This window comes from Aplidium turbinatum, chromosome 14 (assembly GCF_918807975.1).
Source record: "Aplidium turbinatum chromosome 14, kaAplTurb1.1, whole genome shotgun sequence".
In the NCBI taxonomy this organism is placed as follows: Eukaryota; Metazoa; Chordata; class Ascidiacea; order Aplousobranchia; family Polyclinidae; genus Aplidium; species Aplidium turbinatum.
Window position 1 is genome coordinate 14,651,797 of NC_137485.1, and position 27,559 is coordinate 14,679,355.

General features: G+C 35.7%; 1 protein-coding gene across 1 annotated transcript; it reads right to left on the reverse strand.

The window, feature by feature from the left end:
- Positions 1 to 2,364: 2,364 nt before the first annotated feature.
- On the reverse strand, positions 2,365 to 27,559 carry LOC145783077 (potassium voltage-gated channel subfamily KQT member 1-like). The gene is made up of 17 exons (XM_082594851.1): positions 27,452 to 27,559; positions 26,842 to 27,026; positions 17,922 to 18,012; positions 16,893 to 17,019; positions 15,556 to 15,731; positions 15,132 to 15,260; positions 13,385 to 13,495; positions 12,114 to 12,283; positions 11,504 to 11,666; positions 11,033 to 11,150; positions 9,464 to 9,575; positions 8,505 to 8,636; positions 8,042 to 8,239; positions 7,694 to 7,832; positions 6,995 to 7,135; positions 5,191 to 5,512; positions 2,365 to 4,228 (listed from the first exon to the last, which is right to left on the reverse strand). Exons 1-17 carry the CDS (start codon positions 27,551 to 27,553, stop codon positions 3,699 to 3,701), a joined length of 2,946 nt encoding a protein of 981 aa, XP_082450977.1. The 5' UTR covers positions 27,554 to 27,559; the 3' UTR covers positions 2,365 to 3,698.

A 27,559-nucleotide genomic window follows, 5' to 3' on the forward strand; every position in this document is an offset into this window, starting at 1 on the left:
TCTGTGTAAACAATATAAAAATAGATATGAAAAATGCAATGGATGTTATTACTGGAAACGAAGAATACATGACAACCTTTACTTCTTCTTCAATTGCCTTTCCTGAACCAGGCATCGACGGCCTCGGATGAAAAATTAAACCAAGTATTGCATAAATGATTGTTTCTTCTGTAGTGGTTTAACTGTTTCAGATGAGTTTGTCTTTGTTTGCGAAGTGCCCACTTTCCAAAATTTTTACCAGTTATAGAGAGATGCTCCAGTTTGAAAACGTATGGCAGATGAAAAGGTTTGGTTTCAATTATTGCAAAATAGATAAGTAATTTTGTCTTCGTACGTTTTTGCTCTATTTTTATCTTTCTGAGGACGTTGCGTTACAGAAGAAAACTAGCAGACTACATCATCAAGAGCTGCATTATTTATTTTCTTAGCTCTCCGTAAGAAATCTGCGAACTGTGTGTTTTAATGAGCAGAGAAATTACTTAGTAATATTAATTTTGCTATTAATTTTGCATGAAAAAACTTTCTGCCTTAATGTACAAAAATACACAAGATTCTGTTACAGTATTGTATTCCTACTTATAGACAATGATGTACGCGCATACAAAAAATATTGACGCCGTCAACGTAAACGCAAACGTTCGAAAAACTATACGCCGTATGCGTCAACGTAACTTGTAAAAAAAGTTGGCGGCGTCAGCGCCAGCGCATACACTGGCGTAAACTAATTTTGTTTGCTAGGTGCTAAACATTCAAACGGTATAAACCACTCGAAACAAACAAGTTTTATTTTGAATTTCCACGAAGAAACACAAGCATCCGAAAGTGTTCATCTGACATTTTGCTGTGTTTTGGTTCCAATATGTTTTTGCCCATTGAAAACATTCTTTCAACTGCAGCGCTGGAAGGTATTGGCGTGTTGTAGCGAAAAAAATACACTAAAAAGTATGCATTGACGCTATGCGCTAAAAAACCGCGAAAACTTTACGGCGTAGCCTCAAGCGCAAACTATCCAAAAAAATGTGGCCGTAAGCGTTAGCGTAAAGAAAAAGTCTACGCCGCAAGTATGCGGCGCAGAATTTGCGGCGTATACGTACATCTCTGCTTATAGAAGAATCCGTTTTAAAAATCCGAAGGTCTTTTGTTGCTTCAATTCTCTATCCAGTGGAGTACGCAAGATTTTTTTGTAGTGTGAAGGGCATTGCAATTTGTTCACTTACTTTTAAGTAAAATGTCAGTTTAGTAATATTAGCCAGCACAGATTTGCCAAAGGCTACTCATTCTTCATTAGCGATATTAATTTTTTTAATTTGAAACACTTATCTGGCTTACTTCGGATTGATCTTGCAATAAACACAAAAAAGGGTTGCATGGTGCTTGGTGTTGAGGTGAGCAGAGGCCGATCATGGCAACAGATTTATGTTATTTACAAACATCGAAGATATGGAGTGTATTTCTGGATAATGCATCCATACTTTTTATCCGGTGTCATTGAGAGGCGATAGGATATTTTGGACCAATGGCACACTGCTGAAAGCACTAATCCTCATTTTTGCAAGGTGAAAGGTGAAGCAACAGACCTTTAGTATTAACCAGTGATTAATCTTAAACGAACAGGGTTGAAGGCTTACTTTTGCTGATCGTATAACAGCTAGTGATGTAGGTTATGAAGCCAAAAACTTGTGATCACTGAAACATCGATTCGCGTTGTAATCTATTGTTCGTTTAGCAGTTGACACAAATAGACGCTTTGACGCCAGTTGAGGAAAAGCGGAATTGGATAGTTAAAATTGAGTGAATGCGTGCACTCTGAAAGGACATCAGTACGATGGCAGTAAAATAGACAAAGTGGATGGCGATGATATGTGGCTGATTTGTCCTATGCCAAATCAAGGTTAGTGGGCACTTGGTAGCATAACAAATGCTGGTGGTTTGCGATCACATTTATCTCATACTTTGCATTTCTGTTGCAATGATACTTAGCTAAACAGCAGTTAAAGGTTTGACTTATTTGTTCTTCTAATCAAAGAAAATCAGGGTTGCCAAGATTTTTGCACAATAGCCTAAAGGGCTACAATGTTGCCATTTGTTTAGTTTATTGCAAATTAATGTTGACTGAGATTTTTAATGCGTATGCTTTGCAAGATATTTCAATGTGAATCTTATGTTGTTGGGTATCGTGCACTGCAAAATACATTATTCTATTATTGCATTAAATATCTTAAAAGCTCTTTCTCGTCATGTGCTATCTGTATGATTTATCTAAAATTTTAAAAGAATTCCAAAATATCTTTGAAAAAGCTAAAAGATAATACCATGTCATGCGCTCTGGAATGACAAAGTGCCATATTTTATTGAAACGCGTTCGTAATTACAACCAGCACAATACTATTAAAAAAATATGCTGAGAATTATAATCTTATTTAAATCAAAATGAAAGATACAGCACTGCTAGATTTGTAACTAGTAGAAAACTGGAAATGGTTATTTTATGGCCCAATTTAGACAATTCATCCAAATCGTTTGTTAAAAATTTATTTGATTAAACTTACTAAAAATTTTGTAGAGAGGACATGGCCCAATGTTTTTTTGCGTACGCAACAGGGCTGTGGAGCGGGCAAAAATATACGACTCCAACTCCTCGGTTCATGTCGTTTCAGTGTTGCCAGATTTTTAAAGCTGCCAGATTTTTCTGAATTTTTGTCCTTTTTCATTTTTTTAAAAATAGTTTCACTAAATTGTAATCAAAATTGAAAAGGCGACTTTCACAAAACTGACAGGAAGCAACACTTTCATTTTCTGGTAAAGTTTTGGAGCGCAATGCGGAGAATAAGAAATAATATTTTTTTTAAATGTATTGCAAACAAAAAAAATATTGTTCATCGTTTTGTATCAAACCGAAGTCGTAGTCGAACGTTTTTTAACGACTACGAACACGCTAAATTTCTCCGATTCTACAGCCCAGTAGACAACCGCTCCAATCCTAAAATTGTCTTCAGTTTTCAGAGCTACTGTAAAAATAGCATAAATGCATGACAAACACAATGACCGAATGAAAACAAAAGTTGTTTTAAATCATTTATCGACAAATATAGCTTACTAAATATCAAACGAGCAAATTCAAAGCAAGAATACACAGAAGGAAAAGGGATGAAAAGAAAAATTTTCAACGTTAAAGTGTTCGGTTTGGACTGGAAAATCTAATTACAGCTCTAGTTAAAAGCAAATTGACTGATTGATTGATTTATCTCTATCCTCGGACTGGGAAAGCTTCTTTGTGAACTTAAATCCTAGCAGTTTTGCATACTTGTAGAGACTGAACACTGGCGCAGGCCCGGTCACCGAAATTGGCAGAGTGAAGCTTCTGCTTGTGTTGAAGTGCGTTGTTGTCGAGAAATTATTCCATCCACTATAGTTGCCGCTGAATGAAGAGCAGACATGAAATGCGTTGCCCGAACGAATGTCGAATCGACACCGCTCACGAGCATGCGGCTGTGTCTTTGGCAGGACACTTAAATGCGTGCCAGAAAATGGATACGAAGATTGGCTTCCTTGTCTTTCCGTCCACTTAATCGAAATCTTCAACCACCGAGCTTAAGCTTGGATACGACGAAAAAACTTGGTTAAAAGATTTTAACATAAATCAAAAGACGTTTCTAAATGGTCTCTAATGGCAGCTTCCTATTCGCAAAAACATTGCATTACACTTCAACATCGTTACGAAAATCGTTGATACAATCTTCTTTCCATGCTGGCTGCTCACAAACGGAAACATCACTTGAAAATATCGAATCTATTTTCGAATGCGGTTGAATATCAACATTATTCTTCTGTTCTTGTAGTTGTGAAACGTGAGCATACCTCTCTGGTGTTTTAGGTGTTTTCGTGTTTATTGCTTTCTTATTTTGAGGTATGGAATAGTTATTTTCAGTGACACAATCCGATTTAACTGGTAATGTGCTTAGCTTGTGCGCTGAACATTCATCAAAAGGTGTGGTTAGATTTGCTTTATTTGAGATAACGCTGAGTAGGTTTCTTTTAGTTTTTTCATTGACAGCATCTGAAGTGCATTTGCTGCTCAACTTGCTGAAATTTCTGTGCGGTTTAGAAAGTTCATGTTGTATAAGTCCGTTTGCGGTGATAGGTTTACTTTTTGCAAAATTTCCACTTCTGCAAAGAAACGTTTCCGAATCTTCATGAATACTATCTTCACAACTGTAGCATCTTTTCCCTGCAACCAAAGGAAACATCCAATAAAAGCCGAAAATTTTTTTTGAAGCGTCATATTTTATATTTCACAAAGCTGCGTTAAATTGTAAAATGGCAACCTCTTTTTACTCTGCGCCAGAAACGAAAGCAGGTCTATGATGGGTTACCATTATTAAGTTGGCTAATGATCAGGGGCTCACAGATGACTCCAACGGACGTTCCTTTTTTGGTTAAAAATTTCATGAGTGTTATTTTGCGTATAGCGTATTGCAATGTAAATTACAAATGCAACAGACAGACGTCTCTCATGTCATTTCATAGATATCACAGTAGATGTATGGAGTATACGCTGGGTAGAAGATATTCTTATAGGTTGCGACGCCATCTCGTAAAGTAAGGGTATACTAATCTGCAATAGCTACTATTTTGAGGCAGACAAAATCCAGTTTATGACACGTGACTATGACACTCTCTTGTTCAAGAAGCGCAGTGATAATAGATGTTTCACAATTTAACATAATTTAAAAAAACGTAAACTTTGATATTATTCAGCAACACTGATGTAATCTGACATCGCCATTGGCTCACAATCACTAGCATATCTTCAAATGGTCAGAAAGAAATTGCAGTTACACGGAGTCAAGGACAACACTAAAACGAAACCCGGTTAAATCGCTATAGCCTATACTAAGCATGAAGTAGGCCTATTCCGTTCAGCCTAATATCAGCTGGTGCCTTAGAGATTTTTAATCGTAGCACAAAACTATGATTAAATCTTTTTATTTTATAACGTAATTTACCGTAAGCAACCAATACCATTTTTAACTTGTTTTTTAACATAAATCAAAAAAGCAATCAAACGTTAGAAAAAAATTTCAGGAACCATTAGCCCATTCAACCTGTTGTTATTAATATCAATAACAAAATTAGTAGACTAAAATATTAAAAAAAATAGCTATTTGTCCTATAAAACACTTTGCCTACCTCGTTGCTTAGGTGCGGAGGAAAAATTAATAGAAAAGGGAAACTTTGTTTGAAGATAACTTTTACTTCTCCGGATAGGTTGTCTCCGAAGGGTCCTAACTTTTTTTAAGTTCATGCAGCGAGGAATTCTTCTTAAAGGCTGACTATCGTAATCAGTAGTTTGTTGACTTCGGCACCCAAGTTCAGAGTAGCTTGCAATTACAGTTTCATGGGGAATGTCATCATCTGGTGTTGTAAAAGTGCAGTTATTATTGTTTGCATTTGCTTCAGAGTTTGCTTCGGCAACGATGTCTTGATCTGTCTTTGCTTTCGAAGATTGGGTCTAAATCAATAAACAGACTCAATGTTTGATAATGACTACCACACAAAGTTTGATCAACGATATTACTCAAGAAATGGTTTCTCAATGCGGATTTTGTAATAGGGATGGCTGGTCTTATCAACACACATCCTTCATAAACAAAAAGAAGAAGATTAAATCATTTTCCTTTGGTAACTTTGGAAAAAGAAGAATTTACTGCTCTTTTTTTCCACGTCTGTCCATTTAGTATTGGCATATTTAAAAGGAAGTTCGTTTTAACATCAAGCATGTTAGTCGTTTGTTTTCTGATTCAATGAATAACCATCACTTTTCAAAGCAAAATTTCCAATTTACTAAAATTTTGTGATGTCGGCTTTATAGCGTTGAGAGCACTGGTATGCATTCGAAAGGGAGCCAGTTGGATACCACTTGAGAGCATGCGGCCGTGTCTTTGGCAAGACACTTAAAGACATCAATGACATTGTGAGAAACTGTGAAACTTCTTCGTTTTCCCGTTCACTTAATCTACAGTAAATATTTAACCACTGATTGCAAGCATGGACACGACAAAAAACTAAAATTCAAAAGATAAAATATTTTGATTTCACAAATCATGCACCCTAAGTATGGTTTGTAACACTCAACATCGATCAAGAGCGTAATCAGGGTTGCAATTGCTTCCTTGCCAAAATATTTTGAATAAATATTTTCCCTTGTATTACAGCATAACGTGACAGAGTTTTACTATAGATTTAGGTTAAAAGTTCTCTCAGAATGCACAATTTTAAGGTATTTTTTAAGTTTTTTGGAGGGAGGCCCTCCAGACCCTTTGAGTGATTAGATTTTGACAACTCTTTGCCGGGCTCACTGATATGCGCAATCATACTTATTTGCACACTCCCCCCAAAAATTTTTGTTGGCTACGCCCCTGACCTCAGTAACTGGCCTATATTAAGGCCTTGTGCTTTCACAAACATGACGTTTCAGTAATAAGCTTAAAGACAAAGATATTTTGTCGATTTAAAAATGGCTCTGCTAACAATCTGTTAATCAGCTTCAAGGGAGCAAACACAGTTTAGTTGTTACTTAGCGCTGGATTCATTTCTTTTCATTTCACTAGTTTTCGCAGCACTGCAAAGCAGATCACTTCACCACAGCTACCTAGAAAAGCGGCCGCACAGATAATTACCCTAAATACCGTACATCTCTTGATGCTGAGTGCTTAGCAGGAACAAAGTTTAATACTGTTTTCGTCAAGTTTTGGATATAAGCTAAACAAAAATTGAAACCACGCCAACAAATTCAGAAACTAATCCAACTTATGACATTCTTTATTATTAACAAATCATGACTGGTGAGTGGTGACCTTGATGACTGGTGACCTCTATGATCCGCAAACAAAGTAACGTTTAACCTAGCACAATCTCCTGCAGTCACATTAGGCTACCTGAGGCGATAATCACCAAAGCACACTTTCTGACAAAGAATAATCAAGCTACTTACAACTTTTGCTCCATGAGCAGGCAAATCTTTCCAATCCAACACTGGGTTGAGTACAGGCAAGTGAGTTTTTGTTTTTCTAGCTCGTCGATCATATAAGCTTTTGTATGTCGTTCGTGAGGAGGAAAAAGATTGTTGTGTGTCCTGCACGTTTGCAATCAAAGCATTATTGTATTATTTACATACAAGCATTATTTATGTTCAATAGCTTTTTACGAAGCTATGTACATTATTTCACAACATAAGATACTAACCACCTGTTTTAGCCTGACGCTGTGGTAGCAGCAAACTAGTCGTAGCACATGGCTAGGGAACTGTGTTACGAAAGCTAGTGCGAAACTCTATTACCACAGGGAACTCGCAGCATCAGGCAATTAAGTAGTTAGTATCTGCATCGTGAAGTAAGCAACGATCATGTTGCTAAAAGCGAAACTCAATCTTTGTGCACCATACAGTACACTGCTATAAGTGTGTGGTTGGTATCATGCCTACTCAAATCAGCCACAGGCCACGAATCACCTTACAATAAACAAACAATAGTTAACATTATAAGCTAAGCTGACAATAAGAAAGCAAACATCATATATCTTGAAAAGCGTTTTCTGGCAAAAATGTGGTGTTTTAGGCTAGTTAAATATTATATGAAAGCAGGAGTGAATATTTGTCTGTAAATTTAGCTACGGTAGTTTAACAAAACTTTACATTATTTTCTGCATGAAAATCATCATCCAGATCTTCTGTGCCTGATATGCAAGTTTGTCTTTTGTACAGAGGTTTGGAAATTTCATTGCTTGTTTCATGATCAAGTACCCTGGTGGAATTGTTTGATTCGTTTTGTATACTGAAAAACACATTGTTAATGCCAATGCAATACCGTATGCTCATAAACTCTTGAAGTCACTAACACAAGGCTATTTACTTTATGGGGCTTTAAAAGTAGGTAATTCAATTTATTTTACATTAAAAAACTTAATAATGAGAAAAACTTAATAAAGATTATATTACTTTGAATGTTTTTACAAACATTTTCCAATATAAATTTATGCTTACTTCAAAGAGTTCAATATTAGCTGAAGCTTTGTGTTAACGCTTCCTAAGCCAGATTCCACTTTGCACAAGCGGGAGTTCATGCTGGGACGATGTGTATGAAGAGTGGAGCATCCACTATCGCTTATGCTTCGTCCCAGCCGGTAATACGAATTGGTATTGCCACCAAACTCTGGTTGTATCCCAAGAATCATATCAACTCTGAAGGCATAAAGTAGCTCAAGCTATTTTACTTTTAAACAATTGGTCAGTAACTAAGGTAGTTTGCTGGCATCTGGTAATAGGCTACGACCTCATTTGCCACAATTTTAAGACCTTACTTTACTTAAAGTTGCATCAGCACAAAAGCAAGGTCCATTACATAGCTTGTCCATACATTCAAGTTACTGGTAAGTCCACGCTAGATATCTGAATTGATTAACACAAAACACAAAATTGGTGTGTTCATTTCGGAATATGCACTTACCTGTTTTGAAGGATTTTTATCCGTGACAACATGTCCACATGTCCTGACGAATATTGCTCGATGACGTCTTTAACGTCATAAGGGCGTAATGCTTCTTTGAATTTTCTTTTCGCGACCAAAAATTTCAACATTCTAAAAACAGCAACAGATAAAAAAAAAAGTTGTACACATGAAAGTATTGTAACGATTCCAGTTTATCTTTAGATCACCTTCAATGACAGGTGACGGCAGTGAAAAGTCAATTGTCAAAGTCAAAAGTTAAAGTTTTTGTGAAAAGTCATTACAGTCAATCAGTAATTTTAGCTTGGTGAACAACTACGTTATTTTGAATTGTCGAAGCCATCCAATAAACGGTTTAAAAATACTAAAATAGTAAATCTGTCAACATTACACTTTAGCTCACGCGTTGTAGCGTTTATTGAAAATGAAACTTTTTACTCTCGTGTTTTGCTTTTCTGATCACCGAGGACGGCTTTATAGCCTACTTACATACGGTATGAACAAAAAATAAGTTAGCTTATCATGTGAAACTTTTCACTAAGTGATTTTAAAATCAAATGAATAGTTGATAATCAGATAGTTACATACATGTCAGTTACATGTCAGCTGCGTAGCAGTAGCTGCGTAGCAGTAGCTGCGTAGCAGTAGCTGCGTAGCAGTAGCTGCGTAGCAGTAGCAGTCTACGCAGCTGACGCAGTTACATGTCAGCTGCGTAGCCGAGTGGTGAGAACCCTGGAACGGCAATCGAAAGGGAGCCGGTTCGACACCGCTCAAGAGCATGCGGCTGTGTCTTTGGCAGGACACTTAAAAGGCATGCCTGAAGGTGGACACGAAGATTGGCTTCCTTGCCTTCCCGTCCACTTAATCTAAATCTTCAACCACCGGGTGTAAGCCTGGATACGACAAACAAACAAAAATAGTTACATTTTATTTTGATATAAATGAAATAGACAAGCAACCTTATTGTTCTCACAGCATTCTTGTGCTGCTCAGTGAGCACTGTGTAACCAGATTCACTGCCGTTAGATGACGTTGAAGAGCAATCGTCAAACTCATCGATGTTGCAAGCGTCTGCAAAATATACAGTCGACCATTGAGAGCGGTAAAAGAATAGACCCTCGCCCCGAGAAGCTCATACGAAAATAAAGAAGAACCATTGGCTCGTCCTGTTAGCAATTTTCATGGTCAAACATTGTCTCCTTTGCTAAGTACAAACCACCTGTTCTGTAGGAAAATTTTGGCTCCGTTAATCAAGCAACTCTATACAATCATAGGCTCCTGTATAATGAAAACACCCATTTGCGTCAATCCTTCAGTCCTTCCAAACTAAAGAAAATTGCCGTAACTCTAGGCTGTAAATTGAATGCAATACAATGTATGGAAAGCGGAATGGATGCCACTCTTGGAATTTCCATGTACGATAAAATTGGCCGGGCGTCTTTCAAGTTGGCACGACAATACTAGCATAATTTTATAGGTGGACAAAATCTAATATTTGCTTGGCATAAGCATTCCTAAGTGATTCACGTATAGCCCGGGCATGAGAACCTACAGGCAACTGAATAGTGTCGGTAGAGCCTTATTTAAATTTTTGCTTTCGTTCCTTAATTAATGTATAATCATAAATAAAAATATATTTTCTGAAACATTGCTACTTTCTTAAGAGAAAGAACCGCCAAAAAGCCCTTTGTTTGTTGAAACAACTAAATTTTGCTTTCAAATGCTGAGCCTTTGTTGTTTGTTGCACATATTATGTATTTTAATGATGTCCAATTTTCAGTCTTACGTTCATATACAAATTTTAGGTGGTTATTAAGGAAAAAATACTTTTGCAATATTTTCAAATTTTTAAAAGCCATACAAACGTAAAATCTATCTATTGACAAATACTGACATCCTTTGGGTGTAGCATTAAACAAATATCCACGGTTTAGTAGAAAAAAAAGCAACTACATAAAAACAAGATGTATAAGATTTTATTGAAGTGGTGTAATACTGTACACACCAAATACCAATCAGTAGCGTTTTAGATATTCATTACCAAATACGAATAAAAATATAGTGCTACTGCTATAATCGATATTGATATACATCGGTTATGCTACACTCATAAATATTTCTTGACGTTTTCAATGACAACTATTGAAATTTAATTGCGTAGCGAAAGTTCTTTGCATTAAGAAAAAATAAGCTTTTTCGTAAGTACTTTACGATAAAATAAACAAGATCTATTTTAAGCGTGTATACTTTAAATACAATGTAACCAATAAGCTTTGTTTATTTCACAAAAATTGCCAGTCTGTCTAACAATTATGACTGTAAAACAATAAACTAAAGTGGTTTGTTTTCAATTTTCTTTTAAAAATGAGAATAAGATAATTAAATAAAGCTTACCAGCTTTACGTTTACAAACGCTTACAGACGTAACCCTGACGTAGAAACAAAAGAAATCTTTAATTCTACAGAAAACTAAGCAAGCGAATTTTGACAAAAGAAATTTCTTCAATCTAACAACTCACTTAGCCTACCTGGATTGGCAATCACTTTTTTGTCTAGAAAGTTTCTGTCTCTCCATGGCATGCGAATAGAGCTCTGTTTGTTCATTTTATCGCTGAGTTTCTCGGCTATCCCATGCGACTTTGGTATCTATGAAGCAAACAGTCAAGAACAAATTTGAGTAAGACTAACTCCAGGTAAATGAAGAAGTATGAGGGATTTAAAAAAAATATATTTTGGAATTTCTTAGTAGGGAAATCATTAACAGACACAAAATCTAATATTAACTTAAGCAATTTTAGTCTTTCAAATTTATTACAAAAGAATTGCATAGAAATTTATTTTGGCTCCAAGCATTTAATGTGTAATAATAGTAATGACAATATTGTGTAAAACAAATACAGCATACGATTAAAGGTTCAAGATGTCAGAACACCAAAAATATGAGGTTTTCTTTTGCATGTATTTCAAGTTATAAAACCTTAATCTGTAAAAACGCTTACTCCATTTTTCGTGCTATACCCGGGCAACGATGGTGAGTTAACTCCATTTGTACCAGGGGAAAAGGGAAGGCTGGCTTTAGAAAATCTTCCTCTGAATGTCGATTTGCTCCCCAATTTCGGAGTTGGAATGTTGCTCGTTTCTTTGCTGACTTTTTTATTTAATCTGTAGGTTATAAAAATATTAAAAATTAAATTGTTATAAATATTGAGCAATTTTTCGTCACTTTGCTTAAACACGGAAATAGTCCACTTTGATAAAAGATAGTCCAGGCAAAATAGTCAACTGCAGTTGAAATAAAAGTTTCTTTGCACTCAAAGACTGTCTCTCTTAAACCTAGAGGAAGTCAAAAGAAAGGAGACAGAGCCCTTAAAATGTCTTTGCCTTTAGTTGACAATTCTAAAAAAACGTTCCATTGATCTTTATATTTTGTTCTCCCACGAGATAGGCCATCTTTGCATAAGTGGTCTAGCTACAGTCCTACGTTGTCCACGACCCCATTTTAAAGCTGCACCAGCATTGACCTCTCAATTTTAACAGCTACACATCGGTCTTGCACGGGTTAGGATGCAAATCATAACTATAGATAAGATTAAACATTAAAGCAACTACCTTGCCCTCAAGTGAGGAAGCCAGGTCGCCACTGAACTTGAGTTCTGGTCAGCTGCGTAGCATCTCCACATGCTTTGAATGAGATAGGCAGCCGGCATACGACGACGGGCGAAGTGTTTTTGTCTGTGCTGTTCTTGGACTTTGAGAGCGAATCCTGAACCTAAAATTCCCTATTTCAAAAACAAAATTCAAATTGTCGGTTAAGATAATTGACTTGGTTGTGTCACACACCATAAAAATCAACTAACACCACAGGTCATAACTTGATTTCAAGCAAGAAAACAAAAAATATAAACAATAAACAAATTATTGTATTATTAATGGAGCACAGTTAGGTTTTTAAATGAAAACTTTATGAAAGCTTAAATGGTTGATATGCTCAGTGCTTCAATATCAAGTTTGCGCTGCCAAGATGATAAGGAAACGAACTATCATAGCTTGTATGTTACTAAATTCAAAAATTTTAATTCGGAAATTGCAACGTAAACTCAGGCTGCATTGCAACAAAAAAAATCAATTGCAGCAAAAAGAATCAGCTCTTAAATAGACATCCATCGAGTATAAAACTGCTGGAATTTGATTCTGTATTTATCAAATATCGACTAATATAACGGTAATTTTTCAAGATGCTAGCTCTTGAGATGACGAATCAAGATAGATTTTGAAATAGATATATATAGGATAGTTATATAGCAGTTAGATCTGTCATTAATTGATGAATTTTAAATAAATTATTTAATTCTGTATCTATAATATTTTAAAATATTAAATTTTAGGAAATTTAGTCTCTTGGAATATATCTTCTAATGTCAGTGTGTCTGATGCACAATGCTCAATTTCATCGAAGAATATGGGACTAAAAATCTACTGAATTATGCAGCAGCTGAAATACCTATGCCGGTAAAAGGCAAATGAAAAATAACCATAAATACTGTAAAGATACAGTGCTCGCATTGAACAAGCTATACCTGCCTCCAGGCTCATGCGTCGTTATCTACGCAATGATCAAATCTGGAAGGATTATTTTTCACAATAAATTCAATCTGTCGGACATCACTTGACTAACTGTATATATATCACATCCAACTAATGCTTGTGTTCTATAGATTATCAAATATTTTGTTTTTTTTTTCAAATGCAATACTTGCAGTAGATAAAAGTTTTGCACTGAAAAAATCAGTGAACTAGCGGATATCGTTGAGGCCTACTTTGTGCTGTAAAGGATATATTTTGATACAGATTTACAGACAAAGTCTTTTAAAAATCGTTACCGCGGGTAAGGCAAAGAATGATATTCCTAAGATTGCAAATCCAGACGCAATAAGTCTCCCGACCCAAGTTTTAGGGACTTTATCTCCATATCCGATTGTTGTAAGAGTTATCTGCAGAAAAAATTGAAAATTGTGTCATTTGAGTAAGCATTGAAGCACCAAAATTTGTGCCTTTACGTGTGAATTTGGCTCAACACTCAACAGATTTTCATTCTACAAAAACAAAAATAAAATGACCATCCATCCATTCAAGAAAGCAATCTCATTGAATGAAAGCAATCTCTGTTGTCATTAGCACTGCGTGGTTTTGATCGTTGCACAGTTTTTTTCTAAATCCTTGAATTTGAGGCCACTACAGCCTACATCAGAAATGAATTTTTTTTCATATTTTTTACGGTCGTTAAAAACAATTGCAAATGATAATAAAGATGGTAAAAATAAATTTCTTTAGTTACTTCCTTTCTTTGTATATTTAGTTTTATTGAGCTTTATTTAAATACTGCTAGGGCCTGTAAGAGGATAATTTGAGCCTGTTACAAATGAGACCTCTAGCCCCAAATCAAGACACATCTAAGATAAGCGCACTATATCTAAAGTATATGCGGTAGTTTCTTTAAGTTCTCCAGCCTCTTGGAAAGGTTACATGCTCCTAAAATCATCCTGGCCCTGGCCCAAAAGTACCTCATGTGCTCCCCTGTAAACGCTACTGGGTTTGGCTGGTTGTATTTGGTATTATTTCCATCAAAGATGGAATCATTGTATGGTAACAAAATGTTTTGTTTAGGCTAGTCATTTTTGAGTAACATTCAACACGTTTTACCTCCCACAGCAAAACAACATATCAAATGATACTGATGTACGATATATTCCATCGCAATTTACAACTTGGCCACTCATAAATAATATGACATAACATATACTCCAAAGCTGAGTGTGGCGCAATCCAAACATGAATTCACATTTGACTTTGTAGCGCCCTGCGTTTCACCTTAGGTCTTTTTAACGTTTGTTACTGTTGTGAAATTTACAGTTGTGCTTCGGGATTTTCACCTTAGGTCTTTTCAACTTTCCTTAGGTTTGTTACCGTCGTGAAATTGTCGTTCTTTTGCATATATGTAACGTTACCCAGTAATTCAAGAAATTCTGTAGTTGTGCTTCGGGATTTTGAAGCGCCATTAGGAATTTGCGTACCTCAAGAAATCGCATGCCAATAAGCTAAAGCATTCTTGCAACCGGCAGTTTCAATCACATATGTGTAGTTTTTCGTCTCTTCAACGTTTTAGCCTACAGATGCTTGATTCCTCAGCGACTATGTATATCGCGTTCTGGCCTACAATTTGACAGAAAGAGAATTTTACTTTTGGTGTAGGGAGTATGTCAGAGTACGATATAATTTTGGTGCAGCTCACTATAATATGATTTTGGTACAGTAGTGATATTACTTCTGGCTCCGTCAGTCAACGTTCAGAGTGCAGTTTCCTGGGTTGGACTTATGATTTGAATTATGTTCTGTTGTGGAAAGACGATTGCAATCTTTTAAGTTACTCGTATGTGGTAACAATAAAATTATACATGTAGTAAAGAAGCACAGACCTCGTTTTCGGATCATTTCTGCCACATTGTTGTGCCCGAAATGTCGCTGTAGACTAGTATTACAGCTAGGTATGAGCGGAAAAGTTAAGTTACCTGCTGTCCGCTACAACTTCGATAAAACAAACAAATTGTGATTTACAACTGAAACGCTTACCAGTCCCCACCAAAGAGCATCAGCAAACGTTTCAAAGTCTTCAACGTTTGTCTCTTTCTCTGCTTGATACACAAGAAATGACGCAAATATGAGAGCAAGAAATCCAATATACCAAGCTGTGAACAACTCCTGCAAGAAAACACCATAATAGGCTATGTCTAATAACATGAATAACTCACTTTCTCTCAGACAACACAATTAACCTTTTTTGTTTGTATCATGAAAGTACACAAAAGTTCCCTAGCTAAAGACAAAATAAATAAAAATTAAGCATATATCAACAAATTACATAGTTTTCTTAGAAAAAGGCAAACAGTTACAAACACTATTAACTGTAATCAAAGTTGTAGATTATAAAATCTTTGCTGTACTTGATTTACGATTTAGAAAAAAAGTGTAATCTGTGCAGGTCTATAACGCCTACCTTGCTGTGAGCTTTCACAACTGAAGAGAGAAGTTTCCATGTTCCTCCTCGTCTGTCCATTCGCACCATCCGGAGAATTTGAAGAAACCGAAGACTTTTCATGGCTGTTGTTGCAAACACATTTCCTTGGGAACCGATGCATATGACAATGAAAGAAATCACCACGACAACTATATCTGACAAAACAAAATTATTTGATACACAGGAGAAAGGTAAAGATGGTCCCACACTCGGGAGCAGATTGTCGTAGATGAAAAGATCTATGTTGTACAAGGCTTACGAATCTAAGAAGGGTTGGGTGCCAGAATGTATATGTTTTTGGACGCTTTTACTTGCTTGGTGCAAACTTTAGTGAATATTTCTAGTTTTTTTCATTCCAGATGAATTACCGCAGTAGCGGCACCGACGTAACGATGATTTATCCAAAAGAGCTTGGCAAATTAAGGACCCAGGACCGAACGTTGCTTAAGAAGGAATTAATTTGGCTTGTTATTGTAATTCACAAGGCGCGCTGCCGACTCGGCCGACATTGCTTGAAATAGCTCAAGTCATTTTTGAAAGAAGAAAAAAAAAGCATAGGCCTGCACAAACATAGACTACGCCATACTTCCAATTCGATTGCTATAATACGACGATAATGCATTGCTTTCACACAAGTTGATTAGGAAAAACTTTTTCAAAAACTGTGTTTAAACTTAAAGGCCTGCTAAATAAAATTTTCAAATTGGAATTAAGCATTAAAATGCGTAAACTGAACTTTCAAGAATACATTTCAAAAAAAATTACCGAATAAAATTTGTTTTCAATGGCACTGGCAAGGCCCAAAGTCCAATGTTTCATTTATTTTTCATTTTTTTCAAAATGACCAAAAAGAGGAAAACTGCTCGAGAATACGTCACTATCGATAGCAATAACAAAAGCCACGTTACCACATCCGATGTTTTAACATCAGATCTAATGTTTTGAGCAAACTGTTTGATGTTTTGATGTTGAAATCTGATGTTTTGATGTAGGCCTACATACATAGCCTGCAGTTAAATCGCCGCAGTAACAACATTTTTGCGCGATCAGCTGATTGCTAGTCTATAGTGACGTAACTGTACAGTCGCACGCTTCGCTGCTCACGCCCATTCCCGTTTTGAAAGCTCTGACAAAAGCGCCCGCGGAATGCTGATCAGACCGCAATGGGGCAAAATTTTATTGAAAATCGTTTTATGGTAGCATGAACACAAAAAACGTGGAAAATCGCCAAGTCAGTTTTTTCCTTTAGTATCCCTTTAACTGCACTATATAGTTAAACTAAACGATATGAAAAAAGAAATCGTTCATCAGTTTACCTATCATGCAAAATGGTTTTCTGGAGAAACGTAGAATCCCCATGAGTCCCTGATATCTGCTTCGGCACCCGGCGCTCCAAAACCTCAACACCAACTCGGTTGTGAATAAAATTAAAATGACGATTTCCTGCAAAAAAAACCATAAATTCTTGTTGCTTTGTTCAAACAAGCTTTTCAATGATCTCTTTAAAAGAAAGACACACTGGTGGTGTTGCAGTTGGGCTTGTAGCGTTATTCGAAACAAAAATGTTTTGACATATTTCATTTTGATGCCAAATTGCGTTTCCTATTTTTTGTTAATTTAGTTTATTAGTAAGAAACTTCGCTTGATTGGTTTTAATTTTAAAATTAAGACGAAATAATTTCGTATCGTTGTGAATACGAAACGAAAGGCACAAAAATATCGAAACACAAAACGCAATCTAACTGTTTGATGTATGAAGCTTTGTACCACGTTCTTTGATGAATTAGGCTATTTTGGCTATATTTCAGAAAAAAGTTCTTGTTGATTTCATGTCGTTTCGTTTCGAATGAAGTTTTTTAGCATTTTTTTATTTTTTTCATGTTGCATTCTTATCGCATGGTCTGAGGTCCTGGGCGACGAGACTGCTGAGTGGCTGATGATTTCCTGCCCTGCAATCTAGCCTGGAAAGATCTGCTCATACGCCGATGATGATGAGGACTTTAGTCATTAAGAAGCTTGTCGGCCTAGGTTATTCTGTTTTTAAGGCACCTTTTTATTCAGTATTAGATTTTGCAAAATCAAAAGTTTTCAGCACTGTGCAATAAAAGGCTCACCAGCCAGTAAACGTTATTTTCTTTTACATCGTTTGAACGTCGCTAAATTACGTATTATACGCAGTTTGATACCGAAACTTTTTAACAAGTCAAAGTATTGATTTTTCTTGGCTTAAAGTTTAAGTGTTTGTCCTGTTTATGTTGGTCGAATGTCTAGATTAGATAGCGAGTAGATTATTGGATTTATACGACAAAAAATCAAATAAGCTTATTCAAAGGCTTTGGACTTACCACCCAAAACAAAAGTTTGTTTGTGACTTCCTTGTAGCTAGGTATTGTCGCCAATACAGACAGCACCAAGCACCCAAAGACCAAAAGGAAGCTGAAAAAAAGTAAAGCTGAAACAAAATTGCCAAACCGCCCAGAAGTTGAATTTGATTCTTTCGCACTTACGGCTTAAGCTTACTAAAGCATCATCAAGTCAAGAACAAGCAACACTGGCTCGATACTCGACTGTAGTTTCTTAACGCATTTCCAGCATTGTGATGTGTTCAACGAAACCTGGGAACGGATTGGTTTTTAGATGACATTTCACTTGCAAGAAACTTCACGAATGCTGTCATCAACCGTCATCAACTATGGTTCAAAACCTCTGCCTTGCAAACCAGCTACACAAAACGCAAAAAGCTTTTTGAACAAGTGAAAATTTTTGATTAGTTTATTTTATAAGGTCAAAATCATGTTTATTTTACTCCATCAAGAAATCGTGTCTAAGAGTGTTTGAAACAAATTTTATTTGTTCCCAAAGGGAATGAAATTTCACTTTAAAAAGAAGATGCGAAACGAGTCAATAATAATCACAATGCTCATAGGGCCTATACTTACAAGCTAAAAGAATTGGAAAGTTATATTGGAAAGTTCATATAGTTTCAATGTTGCTGAATATAGATGTGTTTTTCCGATTTTTGGATTTTTTTTTTGAACGGATGGTACACTAAGCAAGCTTAAACTATACAGTACAAAAATATCTTACATGGCACAACAAACAGTTGAAAACACGAACTTTGCAACAGACACAAAATTTATTTTGCGTTTATTTCTTTTATTTAGTGGGAGACTCTTCCTGTAAGTGTAGCAAACATAAATAAATGGAAGAAATGTACGCAAGATAAATTTTATTTCTGTTGCTGAGTTTGTATATTTTAACTGTTTGTTGTGTGAGTCTCCTGTGTAAACCTACAAGTCAGCAGTTGTAAACTGAGAAAGCGACAACTGAGCAAGTGACCACTGAGTGAGCAATATTTGAGTAAGTGGCTGAAGTTGGTAAATGATGAAACTGAATAAGTAACAACTGAGCAAACCATAACTTGGCATGTCACAAGTCAGCAAATTTAGTTTGACAAGCAATGACCAAGCAAGTCCGACGTGAGCACGTAAACCTCATTTGCTGAAATGTAATTGTTGAGTTGAAGCAGCTGCTGAGTTGTCGCATGCCGAGTGGTCCGACGACCTTACAGGACAACACATCTAAAGTGCAACATATTTACAGGATAACTGCAGTCACATTGAATAAAGAAAATTACTGCACAAAATGCCAAATGACCACAATACCCTTGGTGCTTTCAACTTCGATTTGGCATATTACGCATAGAATCAGGATGCAGAAACTTACTGGACGCTTTCACTATACTTACACTACAAAATGGTACACAAGTTCTACACCTTTAGGCTTCTCCAGAAAGTTAAAAACCGCTGTTCTCCATCTCCTGCGTATGAACGCAAAGATTTATCTGCTGCACAATACAGAGCATGTAAAAGTCGACATTTTTACAATAATTCAACGCCTACACACGTTGAATGAATGTAAGCAAGGACATGTCTGTATCACAGCAGACCAAAACACAAAGACCAGGTACACCAACTTAGATTTTGTTGTTTTTTCCACTTTTTATGAAACCCAGTACCGGACATACAATCTGACTTATCTGATTTCTATAATAGTACATTTCGATATATAAGATACTGTATGTGGTTTACCATCTGACAAAATGTTCTGACGTGTTTTATGAGGAAATATCAATAAATCCAAGCGCAGAATTTAAAGACAATCAGCTTTTAAAATAAATAAGAATATAATCCACTATTAGCTTCAAAATAAAAAAGTGTCACGTAAAAACTCTAAAATTTTACTTGTTTTATGTCTAGCAACAATAAAACTTGTTTAATTGAACGTTTTATTTTACTGGAAGCAGGTCTGAAAACATCTTTAAATTCAAGATTGATCTTCAACTCCGTGAATTCTAACCTTCAGAGAATAATCGGAAATTTTTTCTACTTTTCCGAAAACAAAATTTACATAAAATCGTTGAAGTTGAAATTTGAACATACAGACGCTTTCTCAACTAGTACTTTAATTCGTATAAAAATCAATTATGTTCGCAGCCCTTGCGACAGGTTCAAAGCCTGTCAAAACATCAAAAGTACTTCCAAGACAAGATTAACGAGTAGGTGCAATCTTTTTTGTTGTGTACGGTTGGACAAATTATGGATCGATTATTGTGGTACAACCTTTCAACCGCATAAACAAGGTAACCATAATATAATTTAAATCTTATAAACATGCTATAAACATACCTGTACTTCAAAGTTTTCGACATTTTAGACGTTTTTTGCTTAGGCTTGCCAAGAAGAGTAAACTCAGTTTTGTTAGTGGAAGCATCAAAACGATTGTCACTCATAAAAGAAGCATTATGTTGTTGTTCGGAGCATACTGTTGTAGGTGTTTGCAGCTCGAAACAAGTTTGACAGTTGAGATTTGAAGGCAATATTGAACTCGAAAACAAAATTTTCTCAGGTTTATCCATTGCCCCAAACACATTCTCGAAAGGATCTTCAGCTACTGGAGAAAGCTTACACATTGTTTGGATTAGTGATGCCTGTCGCATGTTATGTAAAGGACAATTAAACTCTCTTTGTTCTTCAGCATCCAAGAATGAATGAGGACTATTTTTACCCTCTTGATCTGAGTATAACGTTTCAATGACTGTGCTTCTTTTAGTTGTTAAGCTTCCACCTTGCAAGCTTGCAACTGCTGGTTGAGTCTTTCGACGCAATGCTTACTGAGCTTGCTAAAGGACTTGTACAAGATAATGCTTATTTAGTGAAGGAAATATGCGTAGTAGAATTGTCAACAAATGGCTCTTCTTTTTTGTTGACGTTTGCCACTGTTAGCTCATGTTGATTTATCCAAATAATTACAATGAAAAGTTAAGTATTTTTCGAGCAGTTCCGTGAAAACTGACAACAGATTCTTTACTTTTTGTCCTGTCTTATTTGTATTGCACTACACAACGCAGTGCTTGACATTACAAGTTACTTTAAAATCTACCACAAAGCATGTGAAATTAAATACAAGTATTATCATACAAACTGCAAAAAACATTACTGCATATCATTTTCTCTTTGTTTTTCTAAATTTTAAAGTTCTACTAAGATGTTGTGACCTTGCCATATTTTAAACTGACTGCTCTGTTTAGGCATCAAGCTCATTATAACGTTCGCATTTTGTCACTTCTACCTTTTTCTAGACCTTTGCTATGTTTGGCATAGGCTATATTGTTTTTCGTTGGGAAAGTCAGAAATAAAAACAAACAGAATTGAACAACACTACTATTCCAGCTCAAGTAGTTTAAACAAACGTCAACCTTCAATTAACCCACTAATGAAATATTGTGTAAAATATTTTTCTTGAAGAAGCCTGATCCTAATCGCTGCGCATGTATTATCACTTCCTTGTTAATGTACCAGCTTATTCACTCCAATATAATTCAAATCAAAATACTGCACATGTCATTTCGCCACATCCTGCTTTGAGTGATTGTGGATAACCTATTTAATTGCTTGCTCATGCAAGGATGAGTTTAAAAACAAATTCAAAAAGAAAGGGAAAAGCTAAGAACGAGATACGTCAAATGCAACCTTTTTCCCTGATGTTGACGCGTAGGTCACAATCTGAACATCACATCAACAGGTTCTGAACTCTTCACCTTGAGAAAAATGGGCCAATTAACATGCAACGCATCCACCAAATGAAGTAGAGTGTGAACAGAGAAACGTGTGTTGCCAAAAAATATGACTAACTTGATTCTACGTTGAAAAAACGTTAATTGGAGAAAACAGACAAGGAAAACTATATTTTGCGTAAATCAATAAAAGGGCCTAAGTCTTGAATTACTTTTTCCAAAGCAAAGGATCTAGTCCATTTGAAGAGCAATCAATAAACCTAGCGTATGATCAAGGGAAAGCCTTGTGTATTTCTCCAAGCAGATAGTGTTAATAAAATGCTGAAAACAAAATTTTAACGTCACAAAATTTTATTGAGGAGCATACACAAACACATTCATTTCATATCAAATGGAAAAAGACAAATTCAACCTTAACTTACTCTGTACCGCCACCTTACGGATTAGAAAATCTATGATCTGTCGGGTGTAGGGAAACTACTTTTTTACAAGGTTCAGTTTTTGTGCTGTTGTTTAAACCAGGTAAAATGTTGGAAACAAATAAACTAGATATGACGATGACATTTAAGATTAAATTGAATTGAAATACAACTCAGCTAAAGGACTCGTTCTTCACCACACTACGAAACGCTTCTTGGCTAAAAAAAAGAATAATTTAACCACCTTAATATTGTACGCGCTGTCATAATATCTACTCTTCTTCTAACATAGCAGTCACTTTAACGCTCTACTGTAGCCTACAGTCGTATAAGTAATTTACTGCATATGCAACTTATACATGAGAGACATTTAACTTGAAAATTTGTCGTGGAAATCTCATATGATTCACTTGCTGCAAAAAGTGTGACAAAATTTCGGAATAATCTGCAAGATTAAACCTTACTTAAACACCACAAACTTGATTTCTCTCTATCATTCACTCATTGAAAGCAATGTAAGATATTGCATTAGTGCTTGAAAGCATGGTCATGTTGCCATTGTAAATAAACTGCAAAAAATTTGCAACAAATTCATAAAAATGATCACTAAGCATGAACCACAATACAATGTTGACAGTTTTTTCACAATTGATAACCTTGAAACTGGCAAATTCATGTTTAAGCTGAAACATAATCAACTGCCAAAAAACTTTAACTCACTATTTCAACTTAACAGCAACTTGCATCACATATCAACCAGAAAAAGCAATCGATTTTTGTCTTCCCTATTACTCCAAAAAGTTAACCCAACAGTCCATCCAATTCAGTGGAGTTAAAGTCTGGAACGATCTCCCCAAAAACATTACTGAAGTCGAAACATTTTCATTATTCTGCAGCAAACTGAAAACCCATCTGCGAACTGAAATTCAAGCTGATTAGCATGCGTCAACTTTTGTATATTAAATCTTTCAAGTAGCTTACTACTGTTTGACACCAAGTAGGCCTATCTGCTTAACTTAGCCTATTTCAACCGTCACTGTCGTGCGTCTGCCACCACCGCCTAAAATTATTCAATTTCAACAGGCTGCTATTAGATGCTAATATGTTACAACGATTTAATATTTTACCAACGCAATACGCCCTTAATTAGCCGAACTACGTATATTGTACTTGTTCAAAGAACCTTTTGACTCTCTGTTACTTTGTTGTGTAGATTTGTTTGTCAAGAGCACGGTACTTCAACAATGAAGCTGCATCACTCTCCAGCAGTTTGGTTGGAAATTCATTTGAAAAACGCCTAGAAACTCCATCCCTCTCCGATACCGAAGTCACCCGCATGCCATCAAGACCATTTTCATATCTTCTTCACTACATTTTTCATCATTTATGATCATCACTTTAATATTATCTTCAAACAATAATTAACTTAGTGTATATTCCTGAACACATCAGTTATCCATTCCTATTTTAAAACTGCACCACTGTCATTGCTGCGAACACTTCACTTCATTTTATTTAAAAACAAGAACTGTACATAGTTTTTTGTATAATAAGCTCACCGTACGTTTATTCTTAAATGCTCGTGTTTTTGATTTTTTTTTTGTATTGGTTGTAAGGTTCAGTTGTCTCCGCATGGTGTCATTAACTGTCAGACCTCCAGTTGCTTTAGGTATGTAGATGCAACTGATTCTTTCAACTAATTCATCTATTTTAAACTGTTAAGTTTGGTAGCCGTGCTTAAATTTACTTTCATCGACGTATCCTTTAAATTTACATCGCATGCACGTTTTAAAGTTCTTTGGTTTAACCGCCGTTTCCTTTTGTTGGTTTTATTTCCGTAAACTGTTGGTAACTTTATCATTGCTGTTTCTCGGCAGCCGATTTGTAGCAAGAATTGACAGCGATAGACACCGTGTTTCGCCCATGAGGCTGGGCTTGTCAGTATCGCACCACTAATTCTGCCATAAGGGTATTGACTAGCGTGGAAGCTACACCGTTATGATTAGCGAATCGCAACTGCTCGCTGTACTAGTGAGTGCTCAGCCTTGTGCTGATAGCCGGGAAGAACGGCCCTTTTTTCACAACATTTATCATTGTTGTTGTTTTCCGACAAAAAAAAAATTGAATTGAATTGAATTTAACTTGATTAATTTTTTTATATTCAAGCTGTTTCAATTACTGCATTGCTCTTAACTTTTTTTTGAAATTGGATTGGGTCTGTCATGAGCCTACAAACAATTTCAGCCCAAACTGTTGCAGTTGGTAATTTTTGCACAGATGCAAATTTAAAATACAAACAATTTTAGCTCAAAGGTAAAAGGGTGCAGTTGCGTTCATGGTAGCAATTTACTACATTTAATCTCAATGTCTTTGCCATTTTGCTAAAAGTCAGCAAAGATTTTATGCAAGCTTGCTACAATGCCTACAAGTCTAGAAAAACACAAAACGTAAACAGGAATCGAAACAAAATAGTCCTTCAAAGTTCTGCTGCATTGGCTGTCAAATCAAACCTCTTTTCAAGCCTACATGGCACATACAAATATATGCCCATGCTAATGCATTCATTTAGCCTAATAGAACAAATACAGTAATCTCTTACAAACAACTTCAATTACATAACATGACAACTTGCTTTCACGTTTGAAAATTATAAAATAAAAAGCCAACATCCCGATAAGCCACAGCAAAATATTGACGTATTATTTCCTATAACAATTTAATGCTTTTTCTACTTACAAATAGATTCTAGTCTGATGTAAGCCTAAATGTTATATCTTTTCTGCGTTTATCTATTTTTCAAATCTAGAAGCTAAGGTGATGACGTCTTCTCAAGTGCAATTAAATCAAATGTCATCAAATTACCAAAAGATCTCTCTATCTGACGTGGATGACGAGGCATGTCATATTTTGAAACCACTAAATTGAAAACAATTAAACAAACAATGAAAACAAAATTGAAAACAATTGAAAACAATTAAAATTGAAAACAATTAAACAAACAATGAAAACAAAATTGAAAACAATTGAAAACAATTAAAATTGAAAACAATTAAACAAACAATGAAATGAAACACTCATTTTTCAGTTAGAACTGTTGTGGGAGATGGGAAGAAAAGTGGTCGTGTATTCTTCAGCACAGAGCTAAAAGATCCACTCGTGGACGTCGCAATAATACCACCTGGACTAGAAGCCAAACGCTTGGCCTCATCTTGCACACAAACAAGATTGCCATATTGACGATTTTAACGCCAAACTTCGGAAACTTTATGTTGTTTTTAATATATTTCCAGATTAAAACACGGTCGCAACAGTTTGTGCTATGGTAGCCTAGTAACCATGCTGTTGACAAAATCAGCCCAAAATGAAGTATTATGAAAAGCATCATCAAGATTCGGAAAAAGTTGCCTTTTCAAATGAGATGTCAGATTTTCAAATGAGATGTAGATTAATTTTAACCTATAATGTCTAATTTTGTCAAAACCAATAGTTTTTCAATGGCATTAGGCTATATACTTCAGTATTATCTCGTGATTGCCACAAAATAAGCCCAATCATATCTAAAAAGCGTCAGTTAGAAACCACGAGTTTAAGTCTACAAATCCATAGGCTGTTTATACTTCATAGACTGCAGACAACACTGTGCCATTATATCCAAGCAGATCGTCGTACTTTTGCGGAAACAAAACTCATTTTGTCACGAAGTAATTTAATTCTCGTGTGTTGTTTGGTTTTAATTTCTTGTCTACAGATAATAATTACAACTTGCAGTAAATAAGAAAAAGAACTTCAAATGTGATGTTTCTAACTAAGTTCCAATGTAATTCCAAATAAATAAAAAAACTTAAAAACACTTCTTATGTTATAGCCAAATTTAAAATAGATTAATTTGCTTTGTGACGTAGCAGCGTCTGACAATATTCAAAATGATAGATTTAAACACAATGAAACGCTAAAGTTCGATAGCACAAAGCAAAGCTGACCATAGGCTAACAAAGTATATTTTGTAATAACTTTATAACTTGCTTTGCGACCTATAGGCTATGACATGAGGCCAGTGTTATAGACCTATGGACAACGCACATTTACACATGGACAAGATTACAGTCACACTCACATCATTTGCAAGTTGAAAATTACTCCTGAGACACTTGCTTTCAAGTTAGCAAGCATTTTGATAAAGCCAATCGGTCAAGCTTAACTTATGCCCAATAATGTTGATAGCCCAACAAAGACCTTCCATTGAGAACTTTAACGTCTTGTACAGTAGTTTGTTACTGTAACAACCTACAAACTTACTGTTAGGCTACTAAAGATTATTTAGTGATACAAGGCTTAGCATTGTTTCAGTATGAAAATGGAAACATTTTCGTTTGTTTTGACACACACTCATCAAAAATCTTTACAAAAATGTTAACCACACCATGCAACAAAACCAACAAGCCCAACAAGATAAAAAAAACATTTTTTCAAACTGCTGTAGTCAACATAAACTGAAGTTTGTAAGTAACCTGAAAACGCAAGAAAGTTGTCGAACCACCTGACAAAGAAAATCACCATCGACCACCTGATGCGTAAAAACCAATAAACCGCATAAACCAAAACATGAGTCTCCTTCATTTTCGTACTTTCAACCAGAAAGTAAAACAATAGCAACCTTCTATGGACAAGCATTGACTTAAAATAATAATAAACTGTATAAATGATATGAAACAAAAATGCTAACCCTGGCATCAGCTATTCCAAATCAAAAAAACTGTGTATCAGACTCACACTAATATATGGTAGACAATCGACCAAGGTTGAGTGGTTGGTCGCTCCAAGAAATTGTAAACCGCCATCTTGATTCTTCTTTCTTGAGATTTTTTTTTAGATGGGGTGGTAAAGTAGAGTGGTTTTCCGTGCAAACTCATCTTTCTTCGTAACGTTTCTTGCGTAGGAGACAATCCAAATTTAATCTGTAATGCGTAAGTTCAGTAAAACCATATGAATTTGAATCGCAGCTTTTGTGTTACGTTACTGTGGTAAGATCCACTTTTATAAATATGTTTTGCACTTTAATTTACGTCAATACCTTTCGTTTTCACCCGACGTGTTATGATCGGCATCAGTGGTTCATGCAATTAAATATGAGATATTTCCAGGCAGAGCCTAAGTTTTAAGGAGCTCTTTTGAGCCCATCAATCGCTTAGAATTCGCCTGTAGTGACATCTAAAGAGACCTTGGTAAAGTGTCACTATAGCCGAAATGACATAGCCGAATTTTACCTGTAGTTATAAAACGGGACTTTACAACAGATGCCACTATAGCGAAATATCACTCTAGCCTAAGTCAATATAGCTGCATTCTACTGTATTACCAATCAAACAACACCTTTTCAAACCTGAGCGATCATAGACGGTCTTCTTCGAAGCTTACTAGAGTTATTAGTTTCCTCCTGTGCTTCAGGATCAAATGCTTCCAAAGAATAGTTGATGTTTGTCATGTTTTG

Excerpts from the sequence above, each read along its gene's own strand:
- LOC145783077 (XM_082594851.1), bottom strand. The coding sequence starts at position 27,553 with ATGACAAACATCAACTATTCTTTGGAAGCATTTGATCCTGAAGCACAG. Across the intron at positions 15,261-15,555 it reads TTGTGAAAGCTCACAGCAAG|GAGTTGTTCACAGCTTGGTA; the intron begins GTAGGCGTTATA and ends GTTTTCTTGCAG. Across the intron at positions 7,136-7,693 it reads ATTTTCATGCAGAAAATAAT|GACACACAACAATCTTTTTC; the intron begins GTAAAGTTTTGT and ends GCAAACGTGCAG.